General features: G+C 44.3%; 1 protein-coding gene across 3 annotated transcripts in view; it reads left to right on the top strand.

Moving 5' to 3' along the window:
• The first annotated feature begins 10,229 nt into the window (after positions 1–10,229).
• The window catches only part of LOC138821331 (glucose-6-phosphate exchanger SLC37A2), a 28,367-nt gene continuing 18,320 nt past the window's right edge, over positions 10,230–20,276 (top strand). For 2 of the 3 annotated variants that reach the window (XM_070013477.1, XM_070013475.1), the window contains exon 1: positions 10,231–10,345. In XM_070013477.1, the coding sequence (XP_069869578.1) occupies positions 10,287–10,345 (59 nt within the window). In that variant the 5' untranslated portion in view covers positions 10,231–10,286. Of the gene's footprint in view, positions 10,346–20,276 lie in introns of all 3 variants that reach the window. The other variant, XM_070013478.1, reaches the window with a different exon arrangement.

The raw sequence follows: 20,276 nt of genomic DNA, 5'->3' as shown, positions 1-20,276 counted from the left end.
CACGAAAACAGCTATCACATGGCTAAACCTACTAGATAAGGTCATTCTCTGAACTCACTAATCCATCCTAGCATCACTAAAAAAGAAGCAGTTACTGTGTACCTCCTGCCTTCAATAAACTGGTTTTGCCCCCCAAAAAGGTTGCAACTGAATATGCTCAACCCTTTAAGCTAACTTTCCTTTTTTCCTTCCTTTTTCTTGATGGTACTGGAATTTGAACTCAGGGCCTTGCCTGCTACCAGCGCTTTTTTGGTTTAGTTAATTTTTGAATAGGGTCTTGTGTTTTGCCTGGCCAGTTGGGATTATAATCCTTTTATTTACACCACCTGAGTCACTGGGATGGCATACATGTATGCTGCTTTATTGGTTGAGATAAAGCCTCACTAACTTCTTGCCTGAGCGGGTCTTGAACCATGATCCTCCCAAACTCAGGCCCCCGAAGTAACTGGGAATTCAGATATAAGCTACTATGCCTGGTTTTTCAGCCTTTTAAAAATAGATTCTGGAAGAAAATTAAGCCCTAATGCTCTCAGGAGTCCATTGTATTTAGTAAGTTAATTTCTATTTGTTTAGAATGGTACTTATTATACCATCATGAGAGGATTGAGAAATAGATCATTTTCTAGTCTAGATGATGAGTATATAAAAAAGAAAAGCCTTGCAAATTCCATTTGTAGGGAATAGGGAGAAACAAATTATACCCTAAGGAAGCAGAAATCTAGAACCTGAGTCATTTTTTAGGAAATTGATAAAGTTTTGTCTGTGAGTGGCCTAAGTTTTTTCAATGGGGAGATGGTTCTAGAGAAAAACAGATTTGTAGCAGTAGCTACCAAATATGTATGGCCCTTATTTGGATCCTGATGTGACTGAACAGTCTGGAAGGGTAGGTTGGAAACACTAGAAGAATTTTAATAGCGTGTAAACTATTTGGTCAGGTGTGTTGATGGTGTGTGGTTATACATAAGAAAACATCTATACAGAGATTTTTGGTAGCTAGTAAAGTATATCTGGATGAAATAATTTATGCCTTGAGATTTACTTTAATAAGATGGGACAAAAAAGTAGATGAAGTTCGTGAAGCAGAATCTTGATAATAGTTCTGTTGACAACTTTGTAGGGCTCATTACACTGTTCACTGTCATGTTTGTTTGGATTGAAAAGGCATTTTATTAAAAAATCAAAACCTTGTGCCTGGAATGTTACCACCATCACTGTCTTCCATTCCCCCTCGGTCCTGAGACTTTTGACATAGTTATTGTTAGGTCGTGACTAACCCTAGAGGTCACAACATTTTTATGGCCTTTCTATAAGAAAAACTCATTAAATATAAATGAGGTTCATTCCAGAGACAAGGTCTGCATGGAAGCGCCTTTACGTAGCTCACACCCAGAGCAGTCAGATAACCAGCTTGCCACCTGGTTTTATAGAGTGTATCTGGTGGAACATTCTTGGATCTACAAAAGTGAAGGGAGGAAGGCTGCAAAGCCACAGAGAGCATGAGGAATTGAAGACAGAAAGGACAAAATGGTAACTTAGTACAGGCAGCTTGAAACTTTTAGGTGAGAGAGTATATTTATGTCATTGAGTATATTTATGCCATTGAATTCAGGAATGGCAGAAAAGAACAATTGCATTGAATAGACTCTCTAGAGATGGGAAAGTTGTTCTTTGAAAGCCAGGCAACAGTGGCTCACTCCTATAATCCTAGCTAGTCAGGAGGCTGAGTCCTGAGGATTGAGGTTCAGAGGTAGCCCAGGCAGCTAAATCTGAAAGATTTTTGTCTCTGACTATCAAAAAGCTGAAGTAGAGGTATGGTTCGAGTGGTAGTGTGCCAGCCTTGAGCAAAAAAGCTTAGGGGGAGCACCCCAGTCCTGAGTTCAAGCCCCACTACTGGCACACAAAGTTGCTCTTTGATGTCAGAGCTCTTTTCTTGCTCTCCGAAGACTCTATAGCTGTGCCATACTTTCTGCTGTGGTTAAGACTGGTCATACCAGATGCTGGTGGCTCATACCTGTACTCCTAGCAAATCAAGGGGTTGAGATCTAAGGATCACAGTTCAAAGCCATCCTGGGCAGGAAAGTCCATGAGACTCTTACCTCCAGTTAATCGCCAAAAAAAGTTGCAGTGGCACCATGGCTCAAGTGGTAGAATGCGAGCTTGAGCACATAAACTCAGGGACAGTGCGCTGGCCTTGACTTCAAGCCTCAGGACCAGCACATGCATGCAGCGCACACAGACACACACAGACTGTGGTCACCATTTAAGTCCTACTTTCTATCACATGACAGCTATGTGACTTAAAGCCAGTTACTGAAGCTCTCTGAACTGCAACTGCATCATTTGTAAAATGGGACTAATAATGCTAATTCATAGAGTTATGAGAAATCTGTGAGATGGTGCATGTATAATAGCTAGCCAAGGGTCTGGCACATGGTAAATATAGTAAGTATTAAATGCTAATATCTGAACTACTACCTACATTATCCTTATTATCACTACCATTGTATGTTCCCTGTCAGTCATTGTAGATACTATTCTTTCACATTCAAGAAGCAAAGCTTTTTTTCTCCTACATTGGTTGGTTGTACATAGAATCCTTGCTGGTTCAGATATTTTTGCTGGGAATGAGCTAATTGAGTATAGAAACATAGGCACATCCCGTTTGGTCTTTTATATTGCAGCTTAAGAGAAGTTTTTATGTCCCTAGGTTACATAGCATTTGATTTGCATTTGGTTATTTGATTTTATTCATTGCTCCATCTTACACTAAAAGTCTGTACAAGACTTTTGAAGATTAAGGGAAGAGATTTGCCAAATAGATGGGTGTGTCTTTAAATTGTAAGTCAGGCCCTCTCTCTTGCTCAACCAGAGGGTTAACTGATGTTTGTGTTTAAATCCTTCCTGGTTCAAAGCTCTAGGTACCCTCATCTAACTGAGATCCACCCACCTTATCATATTGCTAGGATTGACTTATAGTTCAAAGGAAAACATGCCTGCCTTCTGTTCCCAGGTGGGCATAGGGTTTTCTTCAAGGAGTTCAAAGCATTTACCATAAAGGTAACAAATACATTCTTTTAAGACTTATATTCTATACATAAAGCTCATTGGACTTATATCCTATACATAAAACTTATATCCTATACAAGAGCTTGAGATCAGGTTGCTTTGTCAATGTAGCTCTAACCCCTTGTTCTTAATGTAAGGAACTTTGGTTAGCAACAAATAAAGAGACTAGAACAAGTAAGTCTAGGAGGGGGATCACAGGGAAGGAGGAGACCTGAGATTAACCATGGATCCAGAGAAGTAATACAGGATTGAAGCTTGAAGCAACACGATAAGAATCTGCAGTTCATGCTAGTCCTGGTCTTTGAAGACTTCGTGATATTTGTTATTAGCCTAACAGATTTACATATGGTGGCTCAGCCTGGAAAAACTGTTGATCAAGGAACATGGTTGTAAATATGTGTTTTCTGTTTTCTACTGTCTGAAGCCCCTGCTCTACCCCCTTTTTCTTTTGACCATTGAATCCTTTCAGGACTTGTTGCCTTGAACTGATGACCCACTCATCCCACTCATCTGCTATGCCTCATGCCTATGTTTCACATAGTTGGCCTGGGCTTTGCCAGGTAAGATGATTTATAGGGAGGTTCACTGAGATCAGTACCGAGTTGGGTACTGACCATACTTCAGTCTCATGGGGTTAATGGCTTTTCCTTAGGACAGGAACTGAATGCTAGCATTTATGTTAGTTGGCAGGAGTGTCCCTTAGAATTAACTGGCCTTCTGCTTGCCTGAAATGTCCTTTGAATTAGCCTGAAAGCCCTACTCACTCTCAAGACAAAATACTACCACCTCCAGCTGTATGGAAACTTACTTGTTTTCTCAATGACCTGTCCAACTGTAGTATTCCACCTACAACTGTTTAGCACATAGGTTTCTGTCTTACAAAATTGCCCATAATTGCTAAGAGATAATTCAGAAAAAGATAGTTTATGACTCACAGTCAAAAATGATCAATGCTAAAGACTTCATTCATGAAGTAAGTAGATATTATAATTGATTTTAAGAAAATATAGAAATTAATGTGGATAAAGGAATGCTGAATGAAATGCCCAGGTGGAGGCAAACGGCCCTTTTCCAGTTTTCTGCAATATAAAGATTTGTAAAATAGTTTTAAAATGAGATTACTTTGGATGAGTTTCCTCCAGGGAAGACATGATTTTCTATCAAAATATAAAACTTTTCTACTGCTCCCCCCAAGTTTTGATTTAAAAAAAGTATCAAAGAAAAGCTTGATAACCAAGGTAAGCCTATTTTCAATAGATCAAATCTATTTATTTCTATAGATGCAGCAAAAGTGTTGGTTTGTGGGAAGTTTTTATAAGTAATCTCAGCTTTGGTTCACTAATTGACTGGATTTATATGTTAATTCATAGTTCATTTGTTTTAAACACAATTAGGTTTTTAAATTTTGGGGTGTATCTGGGCCTTAAATCTCACTCTGCAAGAGACAAGGACTTAACAAGACATGGTAAGAACTTGAAAAGCCGGGCACTGATGGCTCACACCTGTAATCCTAGCTACTCAGGAGGCTGAGATCTGAGAATCGAGGTTCAGAACTAGCCCAGGCAGAAAAGTCCATGAAACTCTTATCTCCAATTAACCACCAGAAAACTGGAAATGGCATAGTGGCTCAAGTGGTAGAGCTAGCCTTGAGCTGAAAAGCTCAGGAACAGCACCCAGGCCCAGAGTTCAAGCCCCATGACCAACCAAAAAAAAAAAAAAAAGAACTTGAAAGACACTGATGTGTTTTCTAATTTTTCTAGAGCTGAGCCTGTCTACTTCTCTGGCTAAAGCTCAATTATTAACTGGAAAGAACCTGTTCCAATTCTAGGGAGGAAAGTGAAAGGATTTAGTAAAAAGTGCTCATAAAATAGGGGAAAATGGGCATACTTTGACATATTGTAAACATTGAGATGAAATTTAAAGAAGGGAACACGCCTATGGCCTGTAATCATAGTTACTCAGGAGGCTGAGATCTGAGGATTGCAGTTAAAAGCCAGCCTGGGCAGCAAAGTGTACCTGCAGTTAAGCACCATAAAGCCAGCAGTGGAACGATGGCTTAAGTGGTAGACCGTTAGCCTTGAGCAAAACATCTATCTCAGAGACAGCACCCAGGCCCTGAGTTCAGTTGCAACACTGGACTTAGTTTCTAAGTCCTACAGCTTGTCCTGTATATATTTTACAGCCAAGAATGCCAGTGATAAAGTAGGAAGACGAAGCTCTCAGATTGGTTTTAGAGAATTTTTTTTGGTGGGGAGGGAGTTGGAAGCCGGGGGGGGGGGGGGGGAGCAGGTCCTGGAACTTAGGGATGGGTTCTGTCTCTGGGCAACTTTTGCTTAAGACCTGCACTCTACCACTTAAGCCACAGTGCCACTTCTGGCTTTTCCTGAGAAATTTATTGGAAATAAGAGTCTCACAGACTTTTCTGCCTGGGCTGGCTTCAAACTGTGATCCTCAGAGCTCAACCTCTTAGATGTAAGGTACCAACACCTAGCAGGTTCATTGGGTCATGGGGCTTGAACTTAGGGCCTGGGTGCTGTCCTTAGCTTTTTTTGCTCAAGGTTAGCACTCTACCACTTGGAACTACAGCTCCACTTGGTTTTAGAGAATTTAGATGGTTTTGCTAGACCAGAGGAAATTAAAAAATGGTCAGAGTGTGTCCAGAGCTGGAGTCTGCCTGCGGCTGTAGACATCAAGGGGCTGCAGGAATAGTGTCAGCCCTTTTTCTGAAGGGCTGCTTTGTATATGCAGACCTTTAATCTTGCTAGTAAATCTCTTTCCTTGGAGACCTCCGGACCCTTGTTTATGTGGCGCCTCCTAGGTTTTAAGTCCTATGCTTTTGATTGCTAAACCTAATGTCCAATGTTGATGTGTTCAACCTGTTGTCCCTGTTTGATTCCTTTTGCTTAACAACATGACACTAAGAGTGTATTCCGACCTGTAGATTCAAGAATGTGCTAGTGTAGCGCAGAAAGGCATGTCCACAGGTCTGCGGGTGAATGGGTCCCAGTGACAAGCCGACCCCATTGCTAAGGGGGAGTCTGATCCTCCAAGAGGAGTGACTATGAAAAAGCTGATATCTTTGCATCATTATTGTCTGTGTGACTCAGACATGTCTGTTTTCCTCTGCAAGTTACATTTCCTTATCTGAAGAATGGGATGTGTGCTATCTCCTTATCATCCAGAAGTGCAGAGGAAGTGTTAGGTAATTAAAAAAAAAAAAAAAAAAAAAGCGGGGCACCCATGGCTCACGCCTGTCATCCTAGCTACACAGGAGGCTGAGAACCTAAAGATCGCAGTTCCAACCTAGCCCAGGCAGAAAAGTCCCTGTGAGACTCTTAGCTCCAATTAACCACCAGAAAACTGGAAGTGGAGATGTGGCTCAAAGTAGTAGAGCACTAGCCTTGAGCAAAAGAGCTCAAGGACAGCACCCAGGCCCTGAGTTTAAGCCCCACAGCCATGAATAAATAAATATAAGTAAACAATTGTGCCATTATTAGGGCTTGAATTCAGAACCAGAGTGTTCTCCCTTAGCTTTATTCACTCAAGGCTGGTGCTCTGCCACTTGTACCACAGCTCTTAATTCTGGCTTTTTGTTGGCTAATTGGAGATAAGAATCTCTCCAATTTGTGAGCCCGGACTGGCTTCAAACCTTGATCCTCAGATCTGAGTCTCCCAAGTAGCTAGGATTACAGGTGTGAGCCACTAGCTCCTGGCTTAATCTTTGAATGCTTATCTTATTCATCCATGCATCATCCTTAGCACATAGCCGACAATCAACAAATGTTTGTTAAATGAGTAAATGATGAAAGGACTAGAGCCACCAAAAATGATCCCCAGCTTGTGAGGACAGGCTGTCTGAGGCGCCTTCACTTTTCTTATTGCCATATAGTCCTTGTTATCTCTCTTCTAAACAAAGAAACATTGGAAAATTATAACAAACATTTCCCTGCCCCTATTCTTCCATTCAGTAAAGACTACTTGCTTTTAGGTTGTGCTCTTATGTACATTCTTCTATCACTGGCATCCTACGATGATCTAGAAAACGAAGTTGCCTTGTGGTTGGCTTATGAGATTTCTAAAGCCTCTTCTTCAGGCCATTATTAATCATCATTGTCATCTTCAGTAAGCTGACCCTCTATTTTTGGCTAACTCTATCAAGGTTACCGAGCAAGCTAAGATCATTAACATTCATCAAGAAACAAAATCCTTTTGGATACATTGTCACCTTGCTTATCTGCTGACTGTGTTGGTTGGGAGGAATTTAACAGGAACTCTTATGAGATTTCAGCATCTGGCATTTAAGACAATGGCTTCTTTTATGTTCAGCACATGTTTACAATCATCAATGAGTTACGATGTATATAAACACATGCTATTTAAGATTTTACAGAAGCCAGGAGCTGGTGACTCACTCCTGTAATCCTAGCTACTCAGGCGGCTGAGATCTGAGGATCCCGGTTCAAAGCCAGCCCAGGCAGGAAAGTCCATGAAACAACTCCAATAAAACCACAGAAAACCAGAAGTTGCACTGTAGTTCAAGGGGTAGAGCGCTAGCCTTGAGCTGAAGAGCTGAGGGACAGCGCCCAGGCCCAGAGTTCAAGCCCCATGACTGACAAAAAAAAAAAAGATTTTACAGGGCTGGGAATGTGGCTTAGTGGTAGAGTGCTTGTCTAGAGTGCATGAAGCCCTGGATTTGATTCCCCAGTACCACATACACAGAAAAAGCCAGAAGTGGTGCTGTGGTTCAAGTGGTAGAGTGCTAGTCTTGAGCACAGAGAGGCTCAAGGACAGTGCCTAGGCCCCTAGTTCAAGCCCCAGGACTGGCAAAAAAAAAAAAAAAAAGAAAGAAAAAAGATTTTGCAGGTCAAACCTGTTAAACTCATTAACTTCTTTTAAGGACTCTGATCTTTTGAACCCTATATTCTGTTTTCATTTATTATGGCCATTGGGTTTTCTCATAGTGTAGTCATAGCTAACCCTAATATAATATGTAAGCTCATGCACACTTAATGATTCCTTACTTATCAAATGTACATAATATGGCCAGGCACTATTATACATTCTTAACAGCCAACTTGTAGGGTTGATATCTGTATGAAAGAAATGGGAACTGAGTTCATAGAAGTAAGTGAGTATGTGAGACAGAAATGGCTCTGACTCCAAGCACATGTTCTTTTTGGTATCAAAAGGCCTAATATGAGCTGGGCACTGGTGGCACGTGCCTGTAATCCCAGCTACTCAGGAGGCTGAGATCTGGGGATGGTGGTTGGAAGCCAGCCCAGATAGAAAAGCCTATGAAATTGTTATCTCCAATTAGCCACCAAAAAGGTGGAAGTGAAGCTGTGGCTCAAGTGGTAGAACACTAGTCTTAAGCAAGAAAACTCAGGGACAGTGCCCAGGCCCCGAGTTTAAGCTCAGGACCAGCATGTGCACAGGAGCACGCTTGTGCATGTGCATGCGCACGCACACATGCATACAGACAGCCTTAAAAGATAGGATGAGTTGGATGCCGGTGATTCACGCCTGTAACTAGTTACTTGAAAGGGTGAGATCTCAGGATCACAGTTCAAAGCCAGCCTGGGCAGAAAAATTCCACACATGATTCTTATCTCCAATTAGCCACTCAAAAGCTGGAAATGGTGCTGTGGCTTAAGTGGTAGAGCTCTAGCCTTGAGCATAAAGAGGCTCAGGGAGAACCCCCAGGCCCTGAGTTCAAGCCCCACAACAGACAATAATAATAATAATCATGAACTGGCTTTTTGCTGGTTAGAGATGAGTCACAGACTTTTCTGCTTGGAGTTGGCTTTGAACCCTGGTTCTCAGCCTCCTGAGTAGCTAGGATTACAGGCATGAGCCACCAGTGCCAACTTTTGGTTCATTTGTACTCCAGCCTGATGGTTGAGCTGGGATGCCAGCTCACTCTAGAATCCTTTAATAAGTGGGGGCAGGGGGGTTAACCTGGAGGTACCAACCCCAGAGGTGTCCATCATACATTCTGGGATTGCCGCGGGCACACAAGTCATCTACCCTGAATAATACCTCACTGACTTGAAAGACTTAAATGGTTGTACTCCTAGGATCTGGCTGAGCTGCTGTGTTAACTCTCTCCAGGCATTTCAGCCCCTTACATGGCCTGCTATTTGTGTCTGTTGCCTTTTTTCTTTCTCTCTTCCATTACCGCTGTCCTTGGCTTTGTGCCCTCTTCATTTCTGGCAGTAGATCTGTGCCCTTGACTGCTAGCATTGACCTAGGGTTTTACAAGTCTGCCTACTCTCTTTTTGCTTGATGCCAGGGCTGGTGCCAGCCCAGCCCATTATTCTGGGTCCTCCCTTGCTTGGCGGGGCTGTTGATTCACTTCCCCGATCTTGCTTGCAGACCTGGACACTCCTAGCAGTAAGGGCTGACACATTCCCATTTTATATTCTGTTAAGTTTACTTTTCATGGGCACCTTCCCTTGCCATCCTCTGGAGTTCACAAGGCTCTCACAAAACTTTGTTTTCCTCAACCTGGGGCCTAATACATGAGGCAAATACTCTACCATTGAGCTACACCCCCACCCCCCGCCCCATAACTGCTTTTTATAGGTAGAAAATGCCTTGAAATGTTCACGCCAGAGCCAGTCACTTCCATGAGCACATTAGTCCCGGCCCCGTAGCAGCTCGGGGCTGCTTGGCTTTCTCCCTCCAGAAAGCCAGAGCAGGGGAGCCCGCGGCGGGGGGGAGGTGGGTGGGTGGGGGGCTCCCTGCCGGCTCAGCAAGCCGTCCCGGAGACCTCGAGGGGGGCAGGCCCGAAGCCTGGAGAGAGGGGCTCCCCGAGGGCGCCCTCGCTGAGATCGTGAGACCGGGGCTCGCTGCGAGCCCGGGCGGCCCGGCCTGGCCGGCCAGGGGGCACCGCGGGCCAGCCGCGCAGGGACGGCAGCCCGGGGCTGCTGACAGCCGGAGGTGCTATTTTCGGTTCCCCCTCCCGCAAAATAAACCATGTGCCTGGCAGCCGGGGGCGCCCCAGAAGGGCCCGCCGGCGCTGGCCGCGCGGCCCGGGGCTGGCCCGCGGCTCCGGCCCGGCCCGGCCCACGGCGCGGCGGGGGCGGGGGGCGGGGGCTCGGGCCGCGGGCTGCCGGCCGGGGCGGGCCGGCCCGGCGGGGCATTTAAACCCGGCCGCCGCCCGCCCCGACACACAGGCCGGCGCCGGGGACGCCAGCCGCGGGCACCCGCCGGGCAAGATGCGCTCCTCCTTGGCTCCGGGCATCTGGTTCCTGCGCGCCTTCTCCAGGGACAGCTGGTGAGCAGAGCCGGGCGGGGCGCGCGGACGGACGGACGGACGGACGGACGGCGGGGCGGCCTGGGGGAGCGGACCGGGCCCGTGGGGCTCTGGCAGCACAGACCCCAATTCCACGTCCCCCCCGCCATCCCCCGGTGCTAGAGCCTCCACGCCCCCGGCATCCTCACCCCCAGACACCCTGCGCACAACGGGGTCCCCCCTCGGCTTTCTGATCGCCCCCCCCCCCCCGCACCTGAGCCGGCTGGCTGGGGAAGGGAGCCCGGCCGCGGGCGCTGGAGGACTTGTGGCTTCTGGTTTGTTTGATCTGTTGGGGGGCTCGGAGCTCAGTGGGCCTGGGGGGTTCCAGTTCGTGGGCGATGGGGAGAGCAGAGCCTCAGCGGCTTCACAGACGGGGGGGCACCCCCGAAACCGACGAGCCCGCCTTCACAGCAGCCGTCCTCCCGTGTGGGTTGGGGTGGGTGGAAAGGTTTCAGCCACTCTTTCTCAGGGCGGTGTGGAGCCGTTTACATGGGCTGCCTGTGGGCTTGCAATAAGTCGTTGCCATTATTTACAAGTAATTAAAAATAGCTCCATGTCTGGCTTCTCCTGGGGAGGGGCTGGACACACACACACACACACACACACACACACACACACACACACGCACACGCACACACACACACAGGATGTAACCCGTGGGAGTTGGGAGTCTTGTTTAGATGGGGCAGGTGCTATTGCTGTGGTCCGTTTGTCTTGAAGTCTCCAGGCTGAAGACATGGCTCAAATAGAATAACACACGAGTGAGCCCAAGGCCCTGAGCTCAAATAGTGCTCCCCCCCCCCCTCAAAGGAAACAAAACAATTCTTTCTCAGCGCTCTTGGTTCCTGGACAAATCAGGGCACTTGGTGACTTTAGGCTAAGTGTATTAGTGACATTGCTCTTCATTTCCCACTTCACTCATTTAGTTACTAACTTGGTGCCAGAGTTTGGAATGGTTAAAAAGATTTTTATTTTTTTCAGAGATAAAATCATGTCTCATCAGAATATGAAAATAAAAGTGTTGGAAGATTTGTATTTTAACAGTCAGGTGCCAATAGCTCGCATCTATAATCCCAGCAACTTGGGAGGCTGAGACTCAGAAGTCCATGGAGATTTGAAGCCAGCCCAGGTAGAAAAGTCTCCAAGATTCTATTTCCAATTAACCAACACAAAACCAGTCTGGAGGTATGGTGAGCCATGCTAGAGCATCAGCTGAATGTGTATGAGGCCCCTGAGTTCAAGCCCTGGTACCATGAAAAACTGTATTTCACTCATAGTGAAGGACTAGAAGGGGTTAGAGTCAGATCAAAAAAAGGATCCAAAAACCAGAAGAGTACAATGGAAGGGGAGACATTTTCCAAAAAGAAAGGTACTGTTCACCTAACTTACATAACTCTAACCCCTCAAACCATCACCTTTATAATAATAATACTTTATTTCTTTGTTGATCTTGGGGCTTAAACTCAGGGCCTAAGCGCTGTCCCTGAGCTTTTCTGCTCAAGGCTAGCACTCTACCACTTTGAGCCACAGCACCACTTCTGGTTTTCTGGTCATTAATTGGAGGTAAGAATCTCACAGACTTTCCTGCCCAGGCTGACTTTGAACCATGATCCTCAGATCTCAACTTCCTAAGTAGCTGGCATTACAGGTGTGGGTCACTGGCGCCTGGCTAATAACAAATTTTTCAAAAATCCAGGACATTTCAGCTTACAGTTGTGGAGCTAGATGGTGAGGACAAATGCACAACAATGCAAATGTGTTTAATGCCTCTGAGCACACTTAAAATAACATTGATAAATTGATAATAATAAATTTATAAATAAATTTCTTTATTTATTTATAGGACTCAGGGTTTTAGTGCTTGCCAGGCAGGCACTCAACCACTTGATCTACATCCTCAACCCTTTTTGTTTTAGTTATTTTTGAGATCTCTCATCTATGCCTTAGCCGGCCTGGACCTCCATCTTCATAGTTTACAGTTTCTTTTCTTTTCTTTCTTTTCTTTTGTCTGTCATGAGGCTTGAACTCAGGGCCTGAGTGCCGTCCCTGAGCACTTTGTGCTCAAGACTAGTGATATATTTTGTCATGTATCTTTTATCACAATTAAAAAACATAATCCAAAAGAAATACACATTTAAAGTTCAGGAATTGTAAAGCCACACTGTTTTTTCCCACAAGTTAGGCTGGAAAACGATTGCAAATAGCACTTATAGACATATTTTACATGACTTATCACTTAGCTACCACTTCAAAGAATTGTGAAATAGCTCAAGGTCATGAAAAGCTAGAATCAGGATAAGTGAAATGCTAGATTCAAAAAACTTGGAGGGGTGTCCTCTAGATAATACACAGTCTTTTCTTTTTCTCTAAAGACTCCCTTGAAGATCAAAAGCAATCTATTTTAGAGATTATTATTTTTTATTTTTTTATTGTGAAAATACTGTACAGAGGGGTTACAATTACATGGGCAAGATAATGAGTACATTTCTTATCAAGCATTGTAGCCTCCTCCTTTGTTTCCCCTTCCCATCCCTTCCCATCCTCGGCGCCCCCCCCATCCTCCTCCTCCCCCCCACCAAAGTTGTAAAGTTCTTTTTCGACATAACGACTTGTACATCTCATTATTACAATGGGTCCACATGAATCCCTATTTAAATGATTTGTTTTTTCCTGTCCCCTCCACAAATTATGCCGACATCAAATACAGTGAAAGCAGGGGTTATACCATGGGGGAGGGAAATTATTATTTTTTAAGCATAAAATAAAGCTAATCTCATTAGATTTGATCTTATGATTTACGTAAGCACAGTGAGAGTGGTAATTAACAGACTGGCCATGCTAACTTTGCCTGAAGTTTTCATATGGAATCTTAGGCTTTAAAAACAACATTTCATTTTATTGTTTATTGTTGTGAGATCAGGAAGCCATACCAAGAAGCCATACCAAGAAGCCATCTTCGCTGGGTTTGACCTGCTATACCTATAAATTTAGACAAATTCCTTTTTCTGCAGAGTCTCCCAAAGCTAAGGCTCCTGGGCCAGCCAAAAATGAGTGACCTTCCTGTGCCTGTAAGGCTGAGGAGCCAGTAAGCCACTTTTCTTGGGAGTGTCTTATTAGTATTGGCTCTGTACAGTGAAGCCTAGTTCCTTAAAGGAGCTGGTTACATCTGGATAAATGGGCATCCTTGTCTAACACAATACTTCATGTAAGTTCTTGGTTATATAACTTTTCCAAATATGTCCTGGTTTACCAAAAAAAGTGGAGGGATGGAACCTTTGCAAATAGCATACTAGCATGAAAATCAAGAAGACCCAATGAAAGTTTTTCACTTCTGCTGGGCACTGGTGTTTCATGACTGTAATCTGAGATCATAGGATCAGGGTTCAAATAAAGCCCAGGCAGAAAACTCCATGAGACTCTAAAAATCAAGTAACCAGCAAAAAGCTAGAAATGGAGGTGAGGCTCAAGTATTAGAACATCAGCCTTGAGAAGAAAAGCTGAGGGAGAGCTCAAGGTCTTGAGTCAAGGCCCTGTACCATCACAAAAGTGCAATTTACTAAATTGCTGTGTGGATCACCTCAGAGGAAAGAGAAAAGTCTTCTTTGTGTTGATACCCTGAAAGTGGAACACTAGAACTATTTCAAACAAAAAGGACAGTCATCTACTACCAGTTCATTTAATCAGTGGTGCTGATCGGCTGAATCTAGGGTTAGCAGTCTCTGAAATCCATCTCCTCTTGACTAGAGTGCTAGAAACTCCTAACTCAATCCCTGTGTTCTTAAAGTTGATCAGGTGATACCATTAGAACCCTGTGCCCAAGAGTAAATGCTTGGTGCAATGCTTTGCTGAGATGATTAACAGTAAAACATGTTGGCCTATGGCTGACACAATCTGTGGGGGGAACATATAAAAGTTTCTGGTTAACTTACTACTTATTAATTTAAAAATGAATGCTGTCTCTAGGGGCCAGTGGGAGGCTCATGCCTATAATCCTAGTTACGAGGGAGGCTGAGATATGGGGATTATGGTTTAGAAAATCTATGAGACTCTTATTCTAATCACCAAAAAGCTGGAATTTGAGCTGTGGCTCGAATAGTAGAATGCTAGCCTTGAGCATAAAAGCCCAGGGACAGTGCCCAGGCTCTGAGCTCAAATTCAGGTACTGACATTATAAAAGTTATGATGAGATTTGTTCACTCCTATACTATAACATGAAGTCAGTGACAACATTTAGACAGTATCTTAGAAGCATAGTATATGTCTAATTTCAAAGAAGACAATGAGTAGTACATCAAAAATGGATGAACATAATTTTTAGAGAAAAAAAGCTTAAGCTATAACCAAATTGAGACAAAATTTCCATAATATTCAAAAAGTCAACTAAAGAGATTTAGTAAGTTTTGAATAAACCTTAAACATCTGAGTTTAAATAAAACGCTAATATTTCACACTCACAGGTGAAAACAATGGTCTGGACTGGAAGATGTTGGATTTAAGTTAAAAAAGCTGTATACCATATTTTGTCAGTTTAGAGCTTGAAATCAGAGCTTGAGCACTGTCCCTGAGCTTTTATGCTAGCGAGCGCTCTACCACCTGAGCCACAGGGTCACGTCCAGTTTCCTGGTGGTTAATTGGAGATAGGAGTCTCATAGAATTTCCTGCCCAGGCTGGCTTTGAATGAAATCTCCAGATCTCAGCCTCCTAAAGTGCTAGGATTATAGATGTGATCCCTTGGCACTGGCTCAGGTAAACATTTTAGTTGTAACTGAAACCATGACTAATACCTCTCTATGTTGTCATCAAAGCCCTGTCAGAATGCAGATCAACAGACACACTGTGGACATACAGTCTCCTACTCAAGCAGTGAGCACCTGTGTAGCTATCATGAAACCTTGAGTTCAAAAACGAAGCAATGTGTGGGCTGAGAAGGTGGCTCAGTGGTAGAGCACTTGCCTTGCATGCATGAGGCCCTGGGTTCAATTTCTCAGTACCACATAAGCAGAAAAAAAAAGCCGGAAGTGGCTCTGTGGCTCAAGTGGTAGAGCGCTAGCCTTGAGCTGACGGGACCCCTCACCCCCCGCACCAAAAAAAGAAAGCAATGTGGACAGAGAAGGCATTCAGAAATCTGAGCTTTTAATAAAGTAGCAATATTCTGAACTTCCTGAAATATTTATGTAAATAGTATGTATATAAACTTAAAGCTATCTCTTCCAATTTCACAATTCTATGCTTGTTCAATAATAACATCACCTATATTCATGTATGGAAATATCACAATGAGATACCCGTATACTACAAATGTATGGTAATTCAAAAATAAAATAATTGTCTAAAAAACGTACATATCATCCAGGTGCCTGTGGCTCATGTCTATAATCCTAGCTACTCAGGAGGCTGAGATCTGAGGATTGCAATTTGAAGCCAGCTCAGGCAGGAAAGTCCATGAGACTCTTATCTCCAATAAACTACTCAAAAAATGCTGGAAGTAGAGCTGTGGCTCAAGTGGTAGAGTGCTAGCCTTGAGATAAAGAAGCTCAGGGCCAGAGCCAATGGCTCATGCCTGTAATCCTAGCTACTCGGGATGCTGAGATCTAAGGATCACAGTTAGAAGCCAGCCTATGCAGGACAATCCGTGAGACTATCTCCAATTAACCACCAGAAAACTGGAAGTGGAGCTGTGGCTGAAAGCCGTAGAGTGCTAGCCTTGAACAAAAGAGCTCAAGGACAGCATGAGTTCAAGTCCTACAACAGACAAAAAAAAAAATCTCGGGGACAGGACTCAGGCCTTGAGTTCAAGCTCCAAGACCAGCAAAACATGCACTCTCTCTCTCTCTCTCTCTCTCTCTCTCTCTCTCTCTCTCTCTCTCTCTCTCTCTCTCTCTCTCTCTCTCTCTCTCCATCTCTCTCTCACACACACACACACATGATAAACTTAAGGTGGGTTTAAACTCAGCACCTCATATTTACAAAGCTGGTGCTCTACTACCTGAGCCACTCTCCCAGTTCTTTTTGCTGTTTATTTTAGAGATGGAATCTCACAGACTTTTCTTTTCTGAACTGGCTTTAAACTTGATCCACCACCTGAGTAGCTAGGATTACAGGTGTAAGCTACCAGTGCCCAGCAGCACCTCTCCTTCTAAAGGGTGAAAGAACAAATCTTGATTTGCAGGGACCCTGTTTTTAAGAATATGAACACATTCATCAAAACCGAGCCAGCTTCAACACCATTTTAACACACTTCACAGTTTCATTTGAGATCCTTTATTTGTACGAACTATAATCCAGATCAAACCAACCCCTATTTTATAAACCTGCCACTCAGATCTTGTGTTTTGCTGCCCTCATCTTATTCTGGAATTCTTAGTCATTTAGAAAAAAAGCTTCTCTTTTCCCCTTTTAACAAAAACACACCTCATTACTATTTCATCGTAATTGTACCTCTCTGCCACTATTCATCCTAGTAGGGTCTCATTCATATATAGTATATTTTATTTATAGAGCTAAGGATTGAAATTCAGGCCTTGCACATGCTGGGCAAGTGCCTTACCACTGAGGTAACAGCTCCAACTCTGGTGTGTGTGTGTGTGTGTGTGTGTGTGTGTGTGTGTGTGTGTGTGTGTTTTCTAGTATTGGAGCTTGAACTCAGGGCCTTGTGCTCTTGCTAAGTTTTTTTACTCAAGACTGACACTCTACCACCTGAGACATACCTCCACTTGCACATTTTTGCTACTTGGTTGGTAATAAGAGTCTCAGCCTCATCTGCCGAGGTTGACTTTGAACTTTGATCCTCAAATCTCAGCCTCTGGAGTGGCTAGGATTATAGATGTGAATCGTCAGTGCCTGGCTCTTAATTTTAACTTAACCAAAGTTACTTACATTTCAGATCAAATGAGGCAGAGAGAAGGTGGATCGTTGTTGTAAACAATCTGTCACGCACAGCTTTCTATAGCTACAGACAACAATTTACACACTTCTTGCAAAGCGTAAATTCCATTACTGTGCTCTCCATCCAGCTTCTCCAAAACTCAACACAGCACCGGACTGGAATCTTTCCACCAGTGTGTGCTGTCAGTAGTGAACACTGTGGAGACTCAAGTTTCCTTATCAGTCAGCAGGTGGTTCCTGAGGATCTGTGTGCTGGTTCTGAACTTGGGCAGGGTTCCTCCATGGATCTTCTCATCCTTCCCTCCCAAGGAAGGGTTTGGATTGTGGCTCTTACTGGGCCGAATTTTGAGGCCTGTAGAGACAATGAAGACCTGATCTCACCTTCTCAAAACAAAGGGTGAAGCTGGAGAAGGCAGGCGTGTGTGTATATGTGTATGTGTATGTGTATATGTATGTGTATGTGTGTGTATCTGCGCGTGCATGTGTGTGCAAGCAGCACGCAGGGGGGCCCGGTCAGCAATTTGTATTTATTTAGCTATGGTGGGGATGGAACCAAACCCAGGGCCTCACACATACTGAGCAAGCCCTCTACCACGTAGCAACAATGCAGACCAAGTCAGCAATTTTAGGAGGCACAAGTATATGTATTAAAGGGTTTAAGGGTGACCTTTCTATGAGCTATGTCTCTTCAAGGTCGGGTGAATTGGTTTTGAAGAAAAGCTGCCTCGTGGAGCATGTCTGACACATGAAGTATTAGAGATTAAGTAGGTGTAAATTTCCTGGTATTCAGGAAGTACTAGATAAATGCTGGCTTTTACGAGCATTATTAGCGATAATCTCATTATCAGCTACGTTATTATATAATATTACAGATGGAGCTTAATCCTATTCGAATTTCCTAGGCTAAACAAAATGTCGATTAGGGTGGAGACAAATAGTATAAAAACTTACAGCCCGAATACAATGAGAAATGAACTTACCTGCTTTTGCGTGTCCCCAAAGAGAGCATGCAAACAGCAGCGTGGGATCAGGGGGACAGGCTGGAAAGTCAACTGGCTTTGGGCTTTGGACCCTTGGTGTATAAAATGGGGATCAACAATAATGCCTACCTGGGTAAAATGTAAATGAGGTTAATAGTTCGTGTAGATAGGAGCCCAGCTTATAGTGAGCACACAGAGTACTATTATTCAGTTTCCTACTATTGTGACTCAGGTATTGTTAATTTGTAATCTCTATAGAACTGCAGGTTAGCTTGCAGTAAAGGTAAAAATGGGACCCAGGGAAGCTGCGTGGCCTGTCCAGCATCAGGTAGCTGCTGGATGATGGAGGTAGCGTTTGGGTCGGAGCAGCGCAGCTCCTAAGCTCATGGTTGGCCATCACATCCCATTGTCCTCATGAGAGTGTGTGCTGGGGGAAACTGGCCTCATATTCATCACTCTGAGAGTCCATTTCTGGTTAGCTACATAAGGGAAATGATTACCTGTATCAGAGAATTTAGTTAAATGAGAAACTACTTAGGGGCTAGTGGACTAGCTCATGTGGTAGAATACCCACTTAGCAAACAAAAGGCTTTGAGTTCAAATCCTAGTTTACAAAAAGGGGGTGGAAGGGAGGAAAGAAGGAAGAGAGGGAGGAAGGAAGGCACGAAGGAAATTAAAAGTACTGGGCTGGGAAGGTGGCTTAGTGGTAGAGTGCTTGTCTAGCATGCATGAAGCCCTGGGTTTGACTCTTCAGTACCATATAAACAGAAAAAGCTGGAAGTGGCACTGTGGTTCAAGTGGTAGAGTGCTAACCTTGAGCAAAAGAAGCTGAGGGACAGTGTCCAGGCCCTGAGTTCAAGCCCCAGGACTGGCAAAAAAAGAAAAGAAAAGAAAAGAAAAGCAAAAAAAAGGTACTTAGCCTAGCATTCAACATACTTGGTATTTACTAAGTGCTGATAAATTTCTGTGGTGGAAGGGATTCCATCTCCAGTGGAAATGGTTAATTTGTCATTTTTGTTATTGTTATTTGTGTTGTTTTTGTGAACTCAGGGCCTCGGTACTGTCCCTTAGTTTTTTTTCCCCACTCAAGGCTGGTGCTTTACCACTTGAGCCACAGCTCCCCTTAGGGCTTTTTGGTGGTTAATTGGAAATGAGAGTCTCACAGACTTTTCCTGCCCAGGCTGGTTTTGAACTTCGATCCTCAGATCTCAGTCTCCTTGGTAGTTAGGATAACAGGTGGGAGCCTCCTGCACTTAGCAATTTGTAGTTTTTATAGAACTGCAAGTTAGTTTTTCCCCATGGATCACAGAGATAAAATGAGGCACAGAGAAGCTTTGTAGCCTGTCCAGCATCTGCTAGACCATAGGGAGGAAATGGTGGGCCTGGAGTCTTTGTCTGTGGATACCCTCTGTCTAGCGGGCAGAGTCTGGGGACGCCGGCAGCAGGTGCAGAGACAGCGCCACCCAAGCTCTGTCCACAGCTCTGCCAGGTTTTTACCGGGCACAGGTTACTCCTCCTGTCAGGATGCGGGGCAGGCAGCTGCCATGGCATTTCAGAGGTACCAAGCACCTGAAAGGTCCCTGGCCCTTTCCAATTAAATCCTTCTGTGCCAAGATCCGAATGGGCCATGTCTGGTGGCAGCTGGTAACACAGGCAACTTTCCAGAAAGATGACTGCGGCTGCTGCTTATGGGACTGAGTGTATTTCCTGGGGCCTTGGGGTGTGGGGGCCGGACTCAGGAGGTAGAGAAGAGCAGCCCGTGGGAGGAGGGAGCAGGATGACGCAGCGGCTGGATAAGCAGGAATGGGTGTGGAGGGGGCGCAGATCGGACGGGGAGAAGGACTGGAGCCGAGAACTCCCACACTGCCTCAGCTTCCCCACACCCTGATCTTTCCACCGGGACTGAATAAGGCTGACAAATGGTTCTGTCCCCTGGAGTTGGCTGAAGCAGAAAGACACTGAAATACACACCAGGACGTCTGTTAATCCAATTACAATCTTGTACCATTGTTTATTCTGTCATTCAAAGAAGCCCAGGCTGAGTGCTG

This window comes from Dipodomys merriami, unplaced genomic scaffold, assembly GCF_024711535.1.
Source record: "Dipodomys merriami isolate MVZ:Mamm:240054 unplaced genomic scaffold, mDipMer1.0.p SCAF_91, whole genome shotgun sequence".
NCBI lineage: Eukaryota > Metazoa > Chordata > Mammalia > Rodentia > Heteromyidae > Dipodomys > Dipodomys merriami.
The sequence above is the reverse complement of the archived record's forward strand: the minus strand, read 5'-3'. Positions and strand labels throughout refer to the sequence as shown.